At 45.4% G+C, this 22,928-nt stretch overlaps 1 protein-coding gene across 2 annotated transcripts in view; it reads right to left on the bottom strand.

The window, feature by feature from the left end:
- The window catches only part of TMPRSS11E (transmembrane serine protease 11E), a 395,553-nt gene that overhangs the window by 253,171 nt on the left and 119,454 nt on the right, over positions 1–22,928 (bottom strand). For both annotated transcript variants that reach the window (XM_086961914.1, XM_086961915.1), the window contains 2 exons: positions 5,632–5,699; positions 3,714–3,874 (listed from right to left, as the gene is read on the bottom strand). In XM_086961914.1, coding sequence (XP_086818040.1) covers positions 3,714–3,874; positions 5,632–5,699 — 229 coding nt within the window. The remainder of the gene's footprint in view (positions 1–3,713; positions 3,875–5,631; positions 5,700–22,928) is intronic.

Below are 22,928 nucleotides of genomic sequence, written 5' to 3'. Positions count from 1 at the left end.
CCAGCAGGAGGCTCAGTCGCGAGCTCCTCATCCAAAACAACAGATCACTCATGAAAGGAAGATCTAGCGTGCTATGACACAGAGGGTCCTACAATAGAATATGAATCTACACCAAAGAAATACACGTCGTGAAAATATTTGAAATATTTGAGAAGGAATTCAGCAGAACTTACCAGAAGCACTCCGCCTCTGGGTCCAGCGCAGAGCCTAGCTCGAAAACGACTCGGAAAGCGGGGGGAGCGAGGGAGGAGGATCGGGAGCTGTCCTTCCAGGTCAAGGAGGGAAGAGTCAGCGGCGCTGGGAAGCAGCAGCGGTGCAAAGCGTGTGAGGCACCGATTTCACAGACTGCCTTCGCTACCTTCCCCGCATACCTCTTCTTTATACTTTGTCTCACGCAAGTTGCCAGCAGCAAGCAACAGCGGTGCGCGAGACAGGTGAGGCGCTGATATTACAAGCGGCACTTCTCTGCACTCTTCCGACTTTTCTTTTCCTACCACAGCACCGAAGCAAAGCAGAGTGGAGCGAAGGCAGCGTCGACGGCAGCGGTGTACAAGGCGCAAAATAGCCTTAGCTGTGTCACAGAAATACTATGGCAGAAAGGCTACAAGTTAGCTAGGCTTTTTATTGTCATTCACATTTTCATCAGTCCACATTCATTAACCATTAGCTGAGATCTAGGGCTCAGAAGCACTGGAGGGAGATATGTATTTACTCGCCTTTCAACTTTGTGAACCATTGATGCACTCAATCACACATTCATACTTCAAAGCACTCATTCACCCAACTATACATCTACCCCTTTTACCAACCAAGCCATTCATACACCCATTCATTTTAAATCTCCCTTACGATTCATCAATCCAAGCACTATGTCACTAACTGATTCATCCATCCATACACTCATCATCCATCCATTAATCATCCTTTCGTCCATGGACTCATTGCCAAATTCACTTGATTCGCCACACTCATAAATCAATGAGAAAGTCCATCCACATATTAAAATGAAGCTAAACTAACTGCCTCAATCAATACTTGTTTTTCATCATGTAACAATAGTGTGACTCTTTTATGGAATTCATTGTCCTAAATAGCCATGTTTCTGTGTGAGTAGTAATAGATATACCAGATGTTTGGCCCTATGATTATTTTATCTTCGTAGTGCACTAATGTTTTGACTGTGTAGGCTAACAAATCATTGCAGAATTTCACAAATGAGGGCTAAACCTGAGTGACATTTTAATTTGAGCGTTACAGCAAACAAGTGATGAACGGAATGCTGACAATGCAAACATTCTACCCCAGTCAAAAGATCTGGGTTGAATCCATCGTTCTTTTGCCCACTACGCCACCCCAGTTTGGACCCAGCCATATGCAAATCAGTCTTGACCCGGTGCCCCATGGGAACAGGCCAGACCAAACTGCCAGGCCAGGTCCTCCCTGGACCAGAAACAAGCATCCTGGTACCGGTTTCAGGGTATGTCACCGTTCTTCAGCCAGGCTAGCTTGAATCCAGTGGCACAGTGAGCAAAGGACCCATGTCTGTGCATACCCATCCCACTTAGGTGAAAAGTGTTACAGCAAACAAATGATGGACAGAATGCTGAGAATGCAAACATTCTCCCCCAGTTAAAAGATCAAGGTAAAATCCATTGTTCTATTACCCACTACGCCACCCAAGTTTGGACCCAGCCATATGCAAATCAGGCTTGACCCTGTGCCCCATGGGAACAGTCCAGGCCAAACTGCCAGGCAGGTCTTCCTTGGACCAGAAACAAGCATCCTGGGACCGGTTTCAGGGTATGTCACCCTTCTTCAGCCAGGCTATCTTGAATCCATTGGCACAGCGAGCAAGGGACCAAGTCTGTGCATAACCATCCCCCTTAGGGCGAAAAGTGTTACAGCAGGGCACAGGGTGAAGACTGATTTGCATATGGCTGGGTCCAAACCGGAATGTCATGGTGAGCAAAAAAACAAGGGATTTAGGCCCAGATCTCTGTACTGGGGTCAATTTATGATGTTGTTCAGCATTCTCTCCATCAATTGTTCTTTTTGCATTTGTCACCCCGAGTGGGACGGGTATGCCCAGACATGGGTCCCATGCTCTTCATGCCACTGGAGTCAAGCTATCCAGGCTGATGAGGGCTGAAAGCCCAAAACCAGTCCTAGGATGCTTGTTTCCAGTTCAGGGAGGTCCTGGCCTGGCAGTTCGGGCTGGATTGTTCCCATTGGGGTCAGGGTCAAGACTGATTTGCATATGGCTGGGTCCAAACTGGAATGACATGGTGAGCAAAAACGATGGATTTAGGCCCAGAGTGGGACTGGCATGCCCAGACATGGGTGCCGTGCTCTCCATGCCACTGGACTCAAGCTATCCTGGCTGATGAGGGCTGAAAGCCCGAAACCGGTCGTGGGATGCTTGTTTCCAGTCCAGGGAGGACTTGGCCTGGCAGTTCCGGCTGCACTGTTCCCATTGGGCGCAGGGTCAAGACTGATTTGCATATGGCTGGGTCCAAACTGGAATGGCATGGTGAGCAAAAAAACGATGGATTTAAGCCCAGATCTCTGTACTAGGGTTAATGTATGACATTGTTCTGCATTTTATCCATCAATTGTTCTTTTTGCATTTGTCAACCTGAGTGGGACGGGTATGTCCAGACGTTGGTCCCGTGCTCTCCATGCCACTGGAGTCAAGCTGTCCTGGCTGATGAGGGCTGAAAGCCCAAAACTTGTCCTAGGATGATTGTTTCCAGTCCAGAGAGGACCTGGCCTGGCAGTAAGGGCTGGACTCTTCCCATTGGGCGCAGGGTCAATACTGATTTCCATATGAATGGGTCCAAACCGGAATGGCATGGTGAGCAAAAAAACAATGGATTTAGGCCCAGATCTCGGTACTGTGGTGAATATATGACATTGCTCTGCATTCCATCTATCCATTGTTCTTTTTGCATTTGTCACCCCGAGTGGGACATGTATGCCCAGACGTGGGTCCCGTGCTCTCCATGCCACTGGAATCAAGCTATCCTGGCTGATGAGGGCCGAAAGCCCGAAACCGGTCCTAGGATGCTTGTTTACAGTCCAGGGAGGACCTGGCCTGGCAGTTCGGGCTGGACTGTTCCCATTGGGGGCAGGGTCAAGACTGATTTGCAGATGGGTGGGTCCAAACTGGAATGGCATGTTGAGCAAAAAAACGATGGATTTAGGCCCAGATCTCTGTACTCGGGTGAATGTATGACATTGTTCTGCATTCTATCCATCAATTGTTCTTTTTGCAATTGGCACCCCAAGTGAGATGGGCATGCCCAGACGTTGCAAAACTCCAGAATTTCCATGATGTGAAATAGTAAAGAGTTATTTACGAGATACTAGCTAAAGACTGGTTAACTGAGAAAAAGTCTCATCTAGAGGCACTTTCTGCTTGAACGGGTCTCCTGGTCTATCTCACAAGAGGTTTACCTAAGGCACACGCTTACTTAAAGCAAACTACTTGAGATACCAAAAAACACATTTTGCTCTAAAAATGCAATTCAGCGAAATGTATTTAACATATACCTAGTGAAGAATAATGAGGATTATGTATTGAAATCACAGGCAGTGTTTTTATAGTATACTGCATCTCTTATTACCTTGTTGGCCCAAATGAACCAGGCAGCATGAAGGGTGCATGCATATAGAAAAACTAGTTAACAGTGTAAATTCAATCTTGCACTTACCCTGCAGTTGAAGAGAATTAGGATCTATGTTGAATGGCCCTGTGTTGTTGGTCTGTATTGTCTGAAGCAGTGTCTCCTGCACACTTTCATTGAAAGTGTCACCACTTCCTTTGGTGGTATTGGCAAACAAGACCACAAACTGTGGCACCACGCTGCCAGGGCTGCAACACAGGTAAATAAGAGCAGATTTACAATATCATAGAGTAGAGAGAACAGCACAGGCAAAATGTGTGACATCACTGACCACACTCTCTTCACAAGCTTTCTTAAACAGCCTTTAGGTGTCCAGAGGTGTGAATATATCTAGATAACTGTTCGAATGACAACAGAGCACAATTGAACAAACAGTGTGGGGGCTGAAAGTACCATACATGTTAGGTTTGCAACTACTTTTTCTGTCGAATATCATTTTCTTTGATAGCAAGTCAATGTTGTTTATAACTAATTCATGAAAAGTCATTCAACAGATGAAATTTCTGGCTATGATTTTTTTCCCTGAAATAAATGTATATTGTACCACATACTGAGCTGTAGTATGTTTCCGCTTTTCGTGGTATTACCAGATTGAGCTTATTTGGTTTACATAGGGCCTGTTTCGCAAACCTTTTTTTCACGAATCAGCTTGACATACTCCTGGAAACAGACAAGTACATCAGGAGCAAGTCACTCCAACAAATTTAAAAATCTTTGTGAATCAATGTCATTTTTTTTTGATAAAGGGTGAAGGGCCATATGTACGAACTTTCTGTCCACAAAAAGTAGTAGCAATTTGTGACTGCTTTTTGCAAATAGAAATGTATTTTGAGAACCAGCCTATAAGGTCAATTTGAAAAAAAGAAGTCAAAGTGGGTCACAGTCTGATCTACCTTATAGTCATTAGTTAAGATGCACATTGCCATTTACTCGGATTTTTCAGTATCACATGGATCGTGGCCTGCTAGGGTAAGTAGGCCACCATGACTGTGATTGCATTTAAATAAAGAAAAACTTTTTTTCAAATGCAGCTCGATTACCTTACAGGAAACGGGCTGCTTTTTGTTTCTTTTAAAGTTCCAGTGAGAGTTGGTAGTGGTTCCCTGCACCACTGCCTATCCCCCTGAAAGTTTTACCCCAATTCACAAAAGGTTCCCTTTTGCGAATCATTTACCACCCAAACATGGGGGCTGGTAACTTTACAATGGTTTGCGGCCACTATCATGGTCAAAAAACATTGATGCATATAGATAGGAATTATAATTTGGAAAGGACACCCAAAGTACACCCATTTCAAACTGCAATTTATACTTAATTTCTGAATGCCTTTTAAGGGTTGGTAAAACTTTACCGACTTCTAAACGTGCTTGGTAAATAATATTACACTTGTTTGTCGCTGCAGACCTAAAAATGTAGTTAATTGCACGGTTTGCAAGTGGTGAAATATTTAGTACATGTGGTTCAAAATGTATTGCCTCATATAGTTTGTACAGAAACAAATATGTTATGTATTACTATCAATCTTTCAACTTCAGACAGATTTACCAATCAAAAACTCGTTTTGTTTATTTTGTTTTAAATCTGTTGTAATCATTTTCTTGGTAAGGCTGTCCTGTATTTTGTGAACTTCTGTTGAACTGAAACAGGAAATGAAATCAGAGCAGGATTGGAAATATTAAAATAATAATGTTCTATTACAGTTGCAAACTTTCAAATTTAAAACTTAAATTATTTACCTTACAACTAGAAAATAATGCCTTGTACTGTGCACATTTTCTGTTGTAATAAAGCTACAGAGTGCGCTGCCACAAAATATGTAGAACACATCAGCCAGCGCCCCACTCATACACAAACGCATGCCCCTGCATGCCTCCTGTGCCAAGGTAAGTGCACTCTTTAGGGCCACACATGACAAAAACGAGGCATATCCATCGCAATAGCATACCTTAGCTTGACCACTTGTGACTTGATGTATTGCTTTTTTAAGTCAGAATTCTTGTAAGTTGTGTTAAGCTGTTAAAAAACACAAGAAGATCGTTTTTATAGTATAGAAAATGCAAAAAAGCCAACATGGAAAATGATTAATTTCTATGTGTATTGCATCTTTTACCAAATTAAAATGTACATGGCCAATTAGTGCTGTTCACTTTGCACCTATTTTATCCCATTGACTATCCGGTGCTAAGTAGATAGCTTGTTCTCAATTGTAGTTAAGCTAATAAAAGCTGTAGGAAAGGTGTTAAAAGTGTGACAACTTAAATGATGCCTTTATCATGTTCATATACTCTATGCAATACAGTGATAATATTCACATACATTACCCAGAATATATAAATAATGTTATTCAAATGTGTATGTCGCTTTATACCAGTTTGAAACTTCCTGAGGCACTGAATATGCTTTCTAATTTTCATGGTTCTAGTAGGCATGGAAATCATACTGCTCAGGATTTTACCTTTCCACATTTCCTAACAGTGCAACCCTGCTTTCAAACCTGGGAAATGGAAGAAGTATTTTAGGTGAATACTGGCCTCAGTATTGTATTATGAATGATGTCTTCCCCTCAAAGATGTCCAGCACTTAATCTAAAGAAATATTGGTATTTACATGTGCAATACAATATAACAACAGATGTTTGGGATCGCTTTCTTTCTGTCCACTCCCTAAGAGTTTGACTGCATGTTCGGCTACAGGGATACAGAATAAGAATGAAGTGTAGAGGAGTGGCAGGCCACAATTTCCACAGAACTAAGGTCGTTCAACCATTAACTCACAAAGGTGAATGAATGCTGCGTTCCAGATGTCGCCTTGGCCAGCTTTTGCAAGCTGATCCAGCGCAAGGCAATGCTGATAGAAAATAATGGGTTGAGAGGGTAAGTGTAAAATAATGAAGTAATAGTTAAGAGGTGGAAAACGTATAGTCCAGACATGAACAATTCCAAAACATAGGATGTATCAATTAAAAACTACTAATAAAAAGGATAAAATGAGATGAAAATAGGTCAACTTGCCTAAGAATACAGGAGTAGGTAAATGTTTTTTTATAAGAACATTTTATAGATTTTTGACAAAAATAAAAATAATGCACTCCTATGCTTTTTCCAAATTTTTTGCAATGTCTCTTTTTGCTAATAGCATACACAGTACCACCAGGATTCGTTTGCCCCTAGAGACTCCTAAATGATCTAGTATCCCTAGTAAGGCAACTTTAGGAGATGCCACAATCTGTTGGAGCAGGACCTATGAAAGTGTTCAGAAGATGACCAGCCAGTATTGCTAGATAGGAGGGCATCCCCCACACCATATGGAAGAAGTCTCACTTGTCATCCCTGCATCTGGTGCAGGTGGGTCCTGAAAGTCTTTTCACCTTCCACAGCTTAATACATGAAATAATTGTTATTGTTTTACTGTGATTTATAACTACAATCAAGTGTGCTGGACCATTGTATTTTGCTTTTGGAAAGTAAGTCTGTTGTGTCTTAGGAGGTTTAGGGGGTTTGAATCTACGGTCCGTAGCACCTAAGCAACTTAAATAAAGGACTTACTGAGGATAGGTGCAATTGTGCTTGGCCCCAAACCCCGTTTTCTTTGTATTGCACCTTCCACAGCTGTCTAGGTGTAAAATATGTACAGTGTAAGTAGTTTCGTTGGATGTGGCATAATCTAGCCAATATTGCCAGGCCACGTGGTGCCATACATGCCTCTCTCCAATTTGAATCAAGAGGACCAAGATAGCCCTCCCACTGCATAATCAGATTTGATAGTCTACAGGGTGAGTGGTTGTCCAAGGCGCTGTACACCTCTGCAATGGCCTCTCTATCTGGTGGGCCCAGAAGTAGTTATGCTGTTCCAATGGGTTGTAGTCCGGTGGAACGCATGGGCCTCCGATGGCCCACTAGGGTGTGTCTGAGTTGTAAAAAGCAGAAGACTTGAGATTTGTGGAGAGAGAATTCAGTTTGAAGGGGAAGGGAGGATTTCATATGGTCACCCTCCCAAACATCGCCCAGTTTTGACACATCTATTCATAAAGCCTTCCAGCTGTGACATACGGTTCTGCAATCTACCTGCCAATAGCCTGGATTCTATTGTCGCCCTACGGGCCCATTGCGCCCAGTGCAATCATGCCCTCCAGGCCTGGAGAACCACCATGGTAAATTCTGGAAGGGCCCAGGGTATTGGTGTCCCATATGCATACCCATGAGGTTATCCAGACCGTTCAGTCAGACCTCCATTGTAAAGGCAGGTCCACCTAACCTCATGGCACCCAGCCATTCACCATCAGGGTATGTGCTGACCAGTGTTAGAGACAAATGTTGGCCATGGCCAGGCTTCCTTCAAATGTGGATCTCACACATTTGTCAAAGGTGATTCTGGGGAACTTACTGGCTCATATAAATTTACACATTTTAAATATAATGGTGTCAAACCAATGATTTGGGATGAAAAAAGGGAATTTTTTGGGGGTATTGAAGAACTGTAGAAGATTCAGCATTTTATATAGGACTACTCTACCCGACAGGTTGAGTGGCAACTTGGTTCAAATATCCAGTTCCTTCTGAACTTCACAGGCTAGGGGTCTAAGGACTAGATTATGAGTTGGTCAGTACATAGGACTTCCAGACACCGGTGCTCCAAAGGTCGAACCACCGAATTACAACTTTGCTGATTGGACCACCATGGGACCGCCACAACCGACAGGGATCCGCGATCCCTGGCGGTGGCACGGCAGTTTGAGGCCGCAATATGCTTGGCGGTACTGCTGCAGCCCCACCAAGCAAATTATGAGTTTCCTCACTGCCAACAATCCCATGGTGGTCTTCACACCATTAAACTGCTTGCGTTGAGGAAATTAAGCGGGCCCTACTGGGCCCCCTGGTGACTCCGGCCATATGGATGCAGGCAGGGGGCACATGGTATACCCCTCTCTCTGCATGCACGGCCAGTTCCTTTACGGCATGGAACTGGCAGTCCATGCCGTGCCGGAACATGCAGTGGAATTCCCATTGCAGTGCCTTTTTCAAAGGCACCACTGCTGGAACTCCAAACGACCACCCGCCATACAGTGAGAAAACCCGTAATCTGGTCGGCAGCGGACGGTTGAGTTTAGCCGTGCAGCAGTTGGGCGGTGGCGTGCTGCCCCGCTCCCGCACCGCTAAACTCATAATCAGGCGCGAAGAATAAGGTTCTATGCCAGGTCTGGTTCCCAGGCCATTTGGATCCACAGGTATTGGAAACTTAAGAGTTTGATGGGGAGGTCTGGATGCCAGATGTCATCTTCTCTATCTCCTCACAAAAGGACCAGTATCGATTTAGACCACTTCACCTTCAAACCTGATGCAGTCCCAAAGGTGCCTAAAATAGAGGTTAGGTCAGGTGGGTTCTAGTCTCCACCGGGCAGACCATAAATAGGAAGACATCATCCTCATAGAGAGGTATTCTATTTTCTAGGGCCATTCCCTAATCAAAGTCTCAGACTTGAGCATTACACTATATCCACCAAGGGCTCCATAGCCAGGGCAAAGAGAAGGGGAAACAGGATACACCCTTATCTCATGCCCCGTCAGATTAAAATCTGGGGTAAAACTATCCGCTTGCCTGCCAAGTCGAGAAGCATTAGTGCCTTGGCTCAGTGCACAGGCCAGAGGCATCCCAGGGCAAGTTGAAGCATCTTGATCCAGTGCCTTGTGGTATTGTGGGGGATAAAGCTGCATTCGTCTGGGTAAACTAGTCAAGTCAGAACAAGGGGGAGCCGTCTTGCCAGCATCTTTACGAATAGCTTAACTTCTGCATTTATGAGGGGGATTGGCCCGTAAGAAGAACACCAATCTGACGGCTCATCCTGTTTCAGCAATACCACGAAGGTGGCTAGGTCGATGGCCCCACTCAATGGCTTTGATCTACATATTCATGATGCTGGCCACCACTCTAGATAACAGCTCTTTAGTTGCAAGCCAGTGAAGGAGCTTGCCAGATTTAACGCTCCATTCATATCTACATCTAGCTGAAATTTACCAGTTTGGCTGGACGGGCTTCGTCCAAGTATAATTGTGTCAGGGTTACCCTCTCTACAACCAGTCGCTAGCCAAGCCGTTCTGTCAAATTGCCCTGGGGTCTACTTCCTAGGGCTAGGATATACATTTCTAGCTGTGTGATTTGGGCATGTGTCTCACAGGACAGGTACCTGATATAGAAGAGCGTGTCGCTGTGCATAGTAGTCTTGCACGCCTCCCAGAGTGTCCCCGGTGAATCCACTGTTCCTTGATTGACACCCAGGAAAAACGCCAGCTGAGCCTGCAAAGTTAGGGCAAACAATCGATCTTGGAGGAACCAGGTGTTGAAATGCAACATCTGTTTTTTCCCCTCCCCTCTCCAATTTACCATTTGGAGCAAAAACTGATGCGTGGTCCGAAATACAAGTGCCTTGTGTGTGAAGGAAGTCTGGAGCTGCTAACAAAAAGTGGCTAATACAAGATAAGGAGCCAGGCACTGCCGAAGGGTGTGTGCATTCCAAAGCGTTGTGGTTCCATACCCTCTATGTGTCACATAACCCAAGGCCCATTGCCCAGTTGGCCAATTCGTTCCCCTCTCTGGTCCCGGTTCCGCGGTGTGCAAGGAATCAAGGGGGCCCAGAATATTGTTAAAGTCTCCCACTATAGGCATCCTGCTTGGGAGGAGGAAAATTATAAGGTCCCTGAGTGTCATCCAATTGTGGGGGGACATAGACACTTAATAAGTTATGTAGGGTTCCATCAAGCGAGCCTTCCAGTGACACATATCTCCCTAGAAAATCTCTGGTGAATCAAGAGATTACCATCGGCAGAGATTTGAGAAGCATAATTGCCACTCCCCTGGATCCAGAGTTAAATCTGACTTGTTATACCTTACTTTAACCATTTTCTGTTAGGAAAGAGCAATTAGTCCTTAAAGGGTGAGTTTCTTGCAGCATTACAGTATGGTGGGCGTAACAGTATAGGCATGGCAGAACAGCTCTTCTCTTGTTTTTGTTGAGGAGGTTGTTCGTGTTCCATGTCATTGCTATAAAACTTTTCATGGTGGTCTATACAAACAGACACGTGTGGGGTCATGGGAGGCAGGGTTGGTGGACCACAACAAACATTGATCAATTCCATTCACCTTGGGTCTCTACAATGTGAATCTAAGGTTCTGAGGGCTGTGCAAGGTGTGTGCAGTGCGATGTGTGTCCAGAAAACTAAAAACTAAGCAAACAACGTGACAGTTCAACCAATTTTCTATCCCTCTGTGGGAGCGCAGGTTTGATATACAGGCGAGGAGGTTGAATGTATTTGCCAAAGGTTTGTGTTTTATTGTCAGAAATAACAGGGCTTTTTGTATCAAGATGGCATTCGTCAGTTTATCCTTCGGATAGGGTCCTTAGAGAGCTGGAGGAAGATGCAGAGGGCGTTGTTTCTTGCTCCTCATCTGCAAGGTCAAGGGGGTCTCCTCGGAGGCTCATAAGAGAGGGAAAAGAAGGACCCGTCAGAACACAAGGCTTTGGATACTCTTGTACAATAGACCCTTCACCACACCTTTTTGTGTGCCATAGTAGTTCAAACGGAAGTGACTGGGGTAGTTTTAATGTGTCAAGGGAAAGATTAGGTGAGGGGAAAAAGAATGGGATGCAGCAAAGTGACGTTGTAAGTATGTCTATTTCCTGAAAAGTGGTCTCACGTTCCTACTGTTCACTTCACACTAGAAGAACTTGCCCGTGTTTCAGATACTTAAAAAAAAAAGGAAAGAAACCACAGACCAACTATCCTAAATCCGGGTCCACGTCCTACTTCTTAGGGATGGTATGGCTGCGTGCGCATAAAGAAAACAATATTCCGGCTTGCATTCCAGCTAAAACATAACCCTTAAAACACCCTGGTTTCCCGCCCGCCTCCCTCGGTTCCCCCTCTGCGTCCCGTGAGACACCTTCACTCACCAGGTCTGCCGCAACTCTCCAGAGTTGCGGCCGTTCTTCAGCAACCTCCTGAGGATTCCACCAGTCCTCGCACCAGTGCTCTTCTGGTTCCACGTCCCTGGTGTCTCCGTTCCTCGAGTCTCCGTCGGTCTGTCGGGTGCTCCTCCGCAGGGTCTGTCCTCTTCGGTCCTTTCTTCCGACGTCCTTCCTCTGGTTCCAGCACCACCGAGCTGAATACCTTCTTCTTCAGAGCCTTTCTTTTTCATTGGTTCTGAACAAGACCTTCCAGGGCAATCCCCGCCCACTTCCGGGTTCTTGCTGACGTCTCTCTGTGGAGACACAGAAGACAGGCATGGATTTTGTCTCCTGACTGAATCTTGTATGTCCCGACTGAAGAGGGGCACCGGAGCATTACGGGAATACTCCGCCCATGGTGTTACACCGGTGAGTCCCGCCTCACACCCTCCAAATCCCCTCACCCTACACTTCCTCCCAGCAGAAGGAGCTTTCAACCAAACATGAATCTCCACTTGTAACTAGGTAGTAACAACACCTTTCTTGTGGGTCACCCTCATTGCTTACCGGCTGTCAAGTGCTATAATCAGGATACAGTGGTACTGGTGTGAAGAAATTTGATAACGCCAATGTAGACGTTTCTCACAGGGAAATTAATGGCTTGTGTCTGTTGGAGGAGAAGCCCCCATCAACAGTCCCAGTCTCTGGTAGGGTTTTTATGCCGGTCTCCTCCCTCTCTGAGTCCAAAGTATCTGGTGTCTCCAAGTTGCCCCATCGTTCTCTGCAGGATCATTTCAATTCTTAGGACCCTTCTGGCCAAACCCAACCACCACTGGGCCACCTGGGCCCATGTGGTCCGGCCATGGCAGGGGCCGACAAGTGCATCTGCTCTGTTAAACATTCACAGGTCACCTCGGGCTATCATAAAATTTCATTTGCGTTCGTGAACCACTCTCAGCCTTGCTGGGAATAGGAGAATATATTGTAGTCCCATAACGTTAAGATTTTGCTTTACCTGGTTGTACGATTTTTGTTGGGTTTGAACTTGACGAGTGTATTCTGGAAATATCATCACACGACTGGACTGGTACATGAGTTGTCCTTTCATCCCTGCTCCTCGCAGGATAGCATCCCTATCCCAACAATTAAGGATTTTAACAATCATTGTGCTGGGTGGGGCGAAACAAGGGGCCTCTGGGCCAGCAACCTGTGCACTCTTTCAGCAAGAAAGCAGGCTGACAAGAGGTCATTGTCAATCCATGATCTCACCCACTGCTTCAGGAACAACTCTTGTATCGACCCTTCCACCCCCTCAAGAAAGACAACAAAGCGAAGGTTACTCCTATGGGCCCAGTTTTCTGCATGGTCAGCGCAGTCAGAGAGAATTTTTGAAGTTGTGATCAGGTTGGTCACCTCAGTTTTAAGGTCTCGGACCTCGTTCTCCAACTTGGAGATATGCCCCTGCAGTTCAGAAATTCTAGTTGTGGTAATTAGTAGATCTTGACACAGGAGAGCTACGTCCACTTGGACCTTCTCAATCTTAGACTCAAGGGCAGTGCGTGATTCCTTGATCGCCTGTAGGATCATGGTGGTGTCCCCACCTCCTTGAGGACCATCATCCTGGGTACCTCTCCACGGGCCCCACTCTGCCCTCCAGCCAGCGTTGTAAATATATAAATTATTGTTTGAACTGGGGCGCCGGAGGCTTGTCGCGCCCCATCTTGGTCCATTGGGATGTTGTGATGATTTCAGGATGTGAGGCCCGTGCAACCACGGGCGGTGCGGTGCATGGCCTGCCTGCCCGCAGTAATCTTAGTGCGGGCTGCACAAGCAGCTTAGGCCCCAGGATCCACAAAAGGGGGGCCAGCTACAGCCGATACTCCCAGTGGCAAGCAGGTCTTCTCAATCAATCAATCAATCAATCAATCAGGGGGGATTTGTAAATTGCACTACTTACCCGCTAGGGTCTCAAGGCACTAGGGGGGGGGAGCTGCAGCTAGTGGTCGAAGAGCCAGGTCTTGAGCAGTCTTCTGAAGGGCGGGAGGTCTGCGGTCTGATGTAGATGGAGGGGGAGGGCGTTCCAGGTCTTGGCGGCGTGGTGGGAGAAGGATCTGCCCCCGGAAGTGGTTCTGTGGATGCGCGGGATGAGGGGCAGGGACAGGTCGGCGGAGCGGAGTTTCCTGTTGGGTGCGTAGAAGGAGAGTCTGTTGTTGAGATAGGCTGGGCCGGTCTTGTGGAGTGCTTTGTGTGCATGGATCATGAGCTTGAATGTGATTCTTTTGTCAACGGGGAGCCAGTGCAGGTCTCTCAGGTGCGGGGCGATGTGATCCTGGCGTGGGACGTCTAGGATCAGGCGTGCGGAGGCGTTCTGGATTCTTTGGAGTCTGTTGATGAGTTTGGACGGGGCTCAGACGTAGAGGGCGTTTCCGTAGTCGAGTCGGCTGCTGACAAGAACGTGGGTGACGGTGTTTCGTGTGTCCGCCGGGATCCATCTGTAGATCTTGCAGGGCATACGGAGGGTGTGGAAGCAGGAGGAGGAGACTGCATTGACTTGGTTGGTCATGCGGAGCTTAGAGTCGAGGATGACTCTTAGGTTGCGTGTGTGGTTGGTAGGTGCCGGGGGGGTTCCCAGTGAGGCTGGCCACCAGGAATCGTCTCACGCAGAGGGGTTGGGCCCAAGGATGAGGATCTCTGTCTTGTCCGTGTTCAGCGTGAGCCAGCTTACCTCCATCCAATCGGCGATGGCCTTCATACCCTGGTGCAGGTTGGATTTGGCCTGAGGGGGTCCTTGGTGAGGGAGAGGATCAGCTGGGTGTCGTCGGCGTAGGGGATTATGTTGAGGTCATGTAGCCTGGCGATGCGAGCGAGGGGAGCCATGTAGACGTTGAACAGCGTCGGGCTGAGGGAGGATACCTGCAGGATGCGGCAGATGGTTTTGGTGGTTTCGGATTGGAAAGGGGGGAGGTGAACTCTCTGGGTTCTGTCGGAGAGGAAGGAGGTGGTCCAATCCAGGGCCTTGTCTCGGATCCCTGCTCATAGAGGCATGTGCGTAGTGTGTGTAGGCAGACGGTGTCGAAGATGGCGGAGAGGTCAAGGAGGAGGAGGGCTGCTGTCTCGCCGTTGTCGAGTAGAATTCTGATGTCTTCTGTGGCAGCGATGAGGGCGGTCTCGGTCCTGTGGTTGCTGCGGAAGCCTGACTGGGAAGGGTCCAGGTGTCTCACACCCTGGGGTTCTACCCTCAGCACGCCGTTTGACGATGTCGACTCATGGGGCCTGTGTAGGCTGTCAGTGGTGTAGATTCTGGCCCGCCTGCCCCGCCATCGTTCTGTTGCAGGAGGCATGAGCAGCCGAGGCCCATCGTTGGAGGAGGGGCACAAACGATGACTCCCAATGAGAAGCCACTGAGCCCCAGCTCAAGTGTGTCCCTGATTCACCCCAACAATCCAGTTCCAACTGGTCCTGGGACAAACCAGTGTGTCTAGGTGGGCTCTGGGCCCACCGGGGATGATTATCCAGATAGTGGCTGAGAAAATGTGAGGCATTTAGTCCCAGACCATAGCTCACCTCCTTAGCCATTCCCTTCACGGCACAATCCTCATGCTGAGAGGTCTGCTCTAGGGCCTAGGAGACAGGTAGCGATCATCGTTGGTCTCTCTCCAGTGCCTAGCCAGAGGAGGTAGGTGACCACTGGTCTTTCCACGCATTCTACTCGGTGCGACTGAGCTATCAAGTTGGCCCTCAAGCTACATCTGCTGTTCCCCTCTTGGCTAAAAGAATCAGCCACACTGCAGCAGCCTAGGTCTGGTGTCCCATGGGGGCCTGCTCCAAGGACTCAGGTGTCAGATAGAAGCCACTGGTGATCCTCTCTGCTGGGTTGGGGCCTGAAACTTCAGACGTGCAGTCGGGACTCAGTCGGAGGCTTCCATCTTACCTCCAGTGCCAAGTATACTGCCTGTGCTGCGACCAGGTCAAGCTACTTCGCAAGGCCAACAAAGTCTCCCGCTGCCTGCCCCTCAGACCTGGCAGCTCTGCTGCAGTTCAGGAGGGCCGCCTCACATGCCAGTACCATCAAAATACGAGTCAGACCGAAACCAAGTGGGAGTTCAGAAAAAGGCAACCACCATCTTGGCTGTCCCGACTTCCGCTGATAAATTTAAAAGGGCCATTCAAATAAAATAGGGCTGAAGGAAAGAATGCATTCATTTTATAAATTGCTATCAAATTTTTAAAATGTTTTTTTTTTCAAATGTGATCTTTCCACCTTGACAGCTACCTTACTAAAAGGCAGCCATGATTTCTCGAAGTAAAAGGGTCCGTTCATATTCATTTGAGTATATACCAATACATCAAGGCGATTTATGTCATTGGGTCACCATGTGAGCTTACTGTTGGCACATGAGGGCTTCCCCGCTGGAATGAATGATACATTTAAGTGATGTGCTGTGCTACATTATGTTTAAAAGTACAGTTCCTAAACCTTTACAGTCTTTAGGAATTGCTTTCAAATATGTCTCATGAGTAGAAAATATGTCAGTGTAAAGGTGTCTGTTTCAGTTCATTCAAATCCAGACCCGGCCGCTGCAGGTAGGAGCGGTGGGGGCGATGGGCAGCTGGTGGTGGATTTCGAGAGATGACCACAAGGGAAAATTAAATAAAGAATTCATTTTCCCTCAAATTCTCCCCCCAGCCCGCCCCACCGCTCTTACCTGCTGCGGCCGCAGTTGTTCAAATGGTCTTAGATAACATAACAGGCCTGATTCACAATGTATGAAAAGGACAGGGCAATATTCCACCTCTGCCCAGTCATTTTTTGTGAAAATCACAAACATTCACAGAAATACACCTTAAAAGCTGGGTCAAGCATAGGTTTCCTGGTGTACTTTTTGGAAGGTCATCTGACATTTTGATTGGGATCCTACTAGCGCTGTGTGGAGTGTTCCATGGCAGAGAATTCAACACAGGGTCCTTGTGCAAATGTAAACCTTTTTTTCCCGCATGTGTAAAATATTTTTCCTCATGAAAAATGCCCTGCCCCTAAACCCCAGCCCTTCCCCTTCCCACCCTGGAAAGGGAATGATGCCTGCCCCTGGCTTGAGTAAACTCCTACCATTTCTATGGGACTCCAAACTCAACCCACACCAGGCACCCTTGTCAGGAACCTCAAAATAATCATCAACAGCAAACTGGACATGGCCACACAAGTCAATGCTATCAATGAATCCTGCTTCCATACCTCGACAGGGGCGCCTCCTCTGCTATGGCGGATGAGCGTCGTCACACTGCTCTGTGAGCAGTTCGAAAAAGAAAATGAAAATAACGCAGTGTTATTATCATTTTATTTTTTTGTACTGGCTCAATCTAAGTGCGGGCAGGGCGGGCCGTCCTGAGCTGGGGGAGGAGTGGTGGGCAGTCTCTTAAGCGAACATGATGGTTTGGCCAGCCGTCCTGGGCCAACAAACCAGTCATGCCCACTTCGCATGTTCTCCACCCAGCTGTATTGTACAGCCTGGGTGGAGAACAGGCACCAGCTCCCAGTCCCTGTCTGCGCACCGAACCATGGCACTAAGACCAATCACGACGCTGCTGGCATGCTGGTGACAGCAGTGTTGTGATTGGCTAGGCGAGTCTGGGAGCCTGTGTGCTTCCCTGCATCTTTGACAGAAAAAAAGAAAAAGGACAGAGGAGAGGCAGCGGCCAGCCCAAAGGTAAGTCATTTTTTAAAATGTATTTTTCATCTCCCCCCTACCCTGCCACCCCTGTTAAGTAGCAGCCGCCATCATACCTCAAAGATGCTGAGGAAAATCTTCAAATGGCTAACAAAGCAACACTAGAAAAACTGTCACCCAAGCCCTAGTCACCAGCCTGTTGGACTATGGGGACACTGTCTACGCCTGTATCACCAAGTAACTCACTAGAAGACTACTAACCATCCAGAACTCAAAAGACAGACTTATCTTCAACCTCCCACACAGAACTCATATACCAACACACCTAAGGGAGCTCTACTGGCTCCCGATACACAAATGACTATCTAGGGGGTTAGGTAGTGAGTAATTGATTGCTAAAGTCAAGGTAAAAAAAATTAATTTATCTTTATCGCTTGGTTGCCTTGAATTTTCACCCTTAATCATTTATTTTAATGTAACACTATTGTTCTATTTTATGTATGTAAATTGTATTGTGCTTGTATGGCTGTAAAGCCGAAACAAAGTATTTTTGACTGACTGACTGACTATTAATTAGCGTGTTATGTTTAAGGGTGCTAGAAATGAAGTTTAAACTTGATATTGGGGTCTGGGTCATTTACTGACCTTATTCCCTGAATCACAATTCTTCCTCTTAAGCATGTTAAATATAACATTAAAGCCTGATGCCAAGGAGTAGAACAAGAGTGAGGGCTTTTAACAATCGCTATAACCGAGTCACAAAGTCTATAAAACTATTTGAACATTCCAACCACTGGGCTAAAATGTTCTAAATTTCAAAAGGAAAAACAGAAAGACAAACTTCGGAATGTTGGAGCAGAAGATCTATACCAGCCATTATCAACCCTGCCCAACTCCATTGTCTTCAATGGAACTCTCATCATTCCAATACTCTAATGCACCCAGGGCCACTTATTTAAACTACCCAATAGTTAATGCAGATCACACAGTTGTGGGCCATCTGGAGATAGAAAGAGCTACCCCAACATTTAATCTTGGGGCACTTTATAGTTCTGTATAATGTATAACATGTGACTGAACCTTTGGTTTAGGAACTCTAGTGTTTCTGTTATGGTGGATGTTTATGTTTGGAAACTACCTCCTCATACTAATTTTGTTCTTCAGTGGGTTGTTTCTGAATAGCTCTAGCTTTTTTGGATATCCATGTAAAACACATTTTTATACAATGACTCTAGGTGGAACTTTTTGTTCCATAGTCAGAGATTGTCCTGAATACATGTCACAGGTCAGACTCTCTTGGACCTAAGTTGGATAACTTTTCTCTAACAAAATGTGACTGAAGATCTACCTGTGACTTTGGAAGGACTTTCTCATTTATGGTACAGTGATATCCTTCCATGGCACTTAATCATGATCTTGATTTGACTGAAAGGCCATAGTGATTGGATGGAACTTGCTCTCCCCATACTGTATTGCACAAAGCACAAAACACTGTAATTGGTCTGCAATGAGTAAGCCTATGCATCATGGTCTCTAGCAAGTGCTAGTTTGACGGTTGCTATTTCTCTCCATGAGGAGGCATCATTTTTTGCAGTCCCTGAAAGGTGCATCATCGGCACAATTTCTGTACACTCTGCAATACTATGAACTTAAGCAATCTCATGGTAAAATATTCAAACCATCTTAATTTTTCACTGTGCCAGCTAGCATAGTGAGCAGGGCTATATGGAGTAAAAGGATTTGCAGGACTTCTAAGTAGAAACAAATGCTATATTCCAATATTTTAGAGTGCACCAGCGGTCATAGGAGCATTCCTTCTCCAAAGCAAAATATCAAACATGTGCCTACAAAGAAATTATGTACAAGATACAACATACGGTTTCCTAGCTGGAAAATATTATTTCCACCATCCACAAGAGATGCAGTGCCTGCTGCGGTTTTCCGAAAGCACAACACTAGGCTGAAATAATTAATCCAGGTTTTAAATCCTGTGCCGGTATACACAGCTCATCCATTTTATTGTGCCCTTTAAAAGTCGATCAAATTGATCCTTGCTGTAATAACATGATACTAAATATGCCAGCCTGCAGAGCAGGTATCCCACAGTACTCTTTAAACTCCAGCCAGACAGGGGTGATGGAGAAGTGCGCTTACATTGTGACAGGAGACAATTCCCTTGAGATGGCTGTCACCTCCTCCATGTGCTTTTCAGATCCACGCAGCTCGCATTTGCTTAAAGTTAGCCCTATACATCTGCGTTTTGTAGTGTCTCAGGTGCAATTTATTCTGTCCCAATGCTAGTTCGTATCTGATGTATACCAAAGTTACATTTGCAGTCTAAAGTTTGTTGTTGTTGTTGAAAATGTCTTTATTGATATTGTGAGCGACAGCATATTTAACAACGATGAGGACTGTAGTATTACTTATAGGTCCATTGTCAACATTTGCTAAGTTAGCAAGAGCTTCGCTGCTATGAGGCTGCTTTTGCCCGCGACACTGCCTGCATATATTTCACAAAACTCTATTTGTGCCCCTTTCACATGACAACTGTCTACTGCACGTTCTCTGCTGTGCTCTGAGGTTTATTCTGCACACGCTGTTCAAGGTTAAACAACAATGACCCTTGTTATTCTGTTCTGGTCAGTCCCTCGCATCTAGACATAACATGCTACACACAGCTGCACTACTGGAAATCGTGTGCTTTAATATTGCAAGCACAACATGTTTTAACGCACTTGGAGGGACACCTTTCCGTAGAGAAGAGCTGTGCTTGTCCCAGATGTGAACATTGCATCTAGGCCTTGAGGTATGGGGGTCTGCTGACATAGCCAGGAGTTCTTATTTTTATAATAAAATATCTCTTTACACGGGGAGGGTGGTTAGGTCATTTAGTCCTTTTCCACAGATTTTTATCAAATGATATCCCCGTTTGTATTCTATGGTATTGTAACAATGCTGACTATTTCGTGTCTATGCATTTTGCTGCTAGTATTGGCATGTGTACTGCACCATAGAGCGCGTTAGATGAAATAAACATTTTAAACTATACCGCATCTCAGATTACTCGCATTGTGGACAAGTACGAGTGAGTGAGGGATAGAGTGTCCGGCTCCCGCGATTCCCAAGATAAAGTGACGTGTTCTGGGTTGTCTAATCATTGGTGGCATCGCTGTAGACAGAGAACGAATGAGACACTAAAGCTAGTCAGTTTTGGGATTTCGGGTACTAATGTGGTAGATTGGTACACCCCTATTCACTGAGGTCCTGTTTTCCTGTGCATAGTTTTGTACAGGTGCAGAATCCCCCCAACAGTTTAGTTATATATTTAAACAATGTTACTAATAGGACATCTGTACATTCGCTGAAGGGGTTAAAATGTGTACATTACACATAGGTCGCATACAATTCTGCAATGTACCAATATACAAGTCATAACGACTAAAAAAAACAAAAACACTTGCCTAAGATAAAACATCACTAATCGTCATAAGAACATTTCTAGACATGGATAAGTAGTCATGTGGCAGTTGGTAATGATGACATGATGGGTCGGATGGGTTGTGTAGGAGAGCAGGGGGTCACTCATACCGAATCCTTGACTGATATATTTTATCATTGTGTATGGGGGAATCCATCCAGCAAGTATGGGGGGAGAACCTCACGAAGCGGCCATGCCTCCACCTTACAGGTTGGACCTGTATCTCAAACACTCTTAGGACCAAGCGCCCAACATTTGCGGTCTAAATTATAAACTACAATATTCTCGTTCCCACACAAATTACCACCCATGCGAAACGAGGTAATTTGTCTTCAAACAGACTAGACTGTTCCAGTTTAAAACTCTTCCTATCAACTATTTTTAGGCTGCATCAACATCTTTGATCCTAACAATATTCATGTTAACATCGTGTTTGTGTTGGGTATATTTCTCAATTAGGGCCAGATGTAGGTGGCCTTTTACCGGCCGGTAACGGCCGATTTCCGCCGTTACCGACCAGTAAATGGGTTTTTGGGATGTAGGGGGCCAATTTTACAGAATTGGTAAATTTACCGAATCGGTAAATTTACTGAATCAGTAAAATACTGAATCAGTATTTTTACTGATTCGGTAACTTCTAGATGTAGGTGGGACTCTTCTGAGTCCCAAAGGCCTTTCAGATTCGGAAATTTACCACCCAATCCAATTGGGTGGTAAAATACCGAATCCAGGTGTGCATGAACATGTGTGCATGCACACCTATGCCATGTGACAGACAGACATGCCCTTAGGGCATGCCTGTGTGCCACATGGCACACATGCCTGTATTTGGGATGCTAGAGGGTGTCAAAGTGACCCCCCCTGCACCCTTGCTGGAATCGGTATTTACTGAATCGGTAAATACAGATTCGGTAATGCCCATTGATTCCTATGGGCTTCAATGCCCATAGGAATCAATGGAGCATTACCGAATCGGTATTTACAGAATCGGTAAATACCGAATCTTAACAATTCGGTATTTACCGATTCTGTAATACCTACCCCCCCCCCCCCCCCCTCTAGTTTACCACTTCTTAAATACTGAATCAGTAAAATTCAGTATTTAAGAAGTGGTAAAATAAAATTACCTACATCTAAGCCTTAGTCTCATAGCACCCAACATCACTCGGTGCCTGCTACTTTTTGCTTTCCATAATGCTTCAAGTTAAGATCACTTTGCTTTGGCCTAGTAGACATCATGACAGTCAGAGACAAAATAACATTTTCAATCTGAAAAACAAGTATAGGATTTTGGAGGTGGAATTTACAGGAGTAGTAATTGTACTACAGCATATTACTTGTTCTCATACTTCACAGAGTGACCTCGTTAACTTTCCTCTTATTGTCTTTTGAAGTTGAAAGTTAATACATATAAGCACAGCTATTACATGTACCCATTTCAATTCACATCAATTAGGAAGATAAATTTGGCCGCTTTTCCCAAATCTCCTGTTTCGTGCTTCTAAATTTTGCATTGCACGCAATCATGACTATCAATGACAGGACTGCTTTGAGAAAACATGTTCCTCTGGCTGTGTAGGACAGAGTAGCCCCATCCTACCCACATGAACACTCATGAAGGATGTAATTATCAAAGGAGGAGCTATCAATACCATTTTCCCCCTAGAAAAAAAAGATTTTAATTATAAAAGGAAGAGCTAAATATAACATTTCCCCCAGGAAAAACGATGTTAATTATCAACAGGATGCGACAGTAGTGTGTGGACAGTACAAACATTTGTCTTTCAAAGTAAAGTTAGGGTGAGATGGCATTAATGTACCTCCAGCCTAACCCTTAATTCTATTCCAAATCTGCAATCTTTACTGGTACTGTTTTCACTATACCTGGGCACATGCCCTGTCCCCAGTACTTTTTGAGCATCAGTTTGGTACAGCTTGCATCCATACAAACACATTTTTTGTATTGGATTTAACTTTGAACATGTATGAAGAAACTCCATATAAATTTCAAAAAATCAAACCATGCCCTCTTAAGTTTGATTCTGGATAGTTGCCTGGTGTTTGATCAAAGGTGGAGGACGTTTTAGGGGATTTCAAAGCTGTATTTTCAATTAAACTCCCATAGGAAATTATTAATAGAAAATAGAAAAACCGTTGAC

The sequence above is a fragment of the Lissotriton vulgaris genome, chromosome 3_1 (assembly GCF_964263255.1).
Source record: "Lissotriton vulgaris chromosome 3_1, aLisVul1.2, whole genome shotgun sequence".
Taxonomy (NCBI): Eukaryota; Metazoa; Chordata; class Amphibia; order Caudata; family Salamandridae; genus Lissotriton; species Lissotriton vulgaris.
This window is presented reverse-complemented; position numbering and strand designations above follow the sequence as displayed.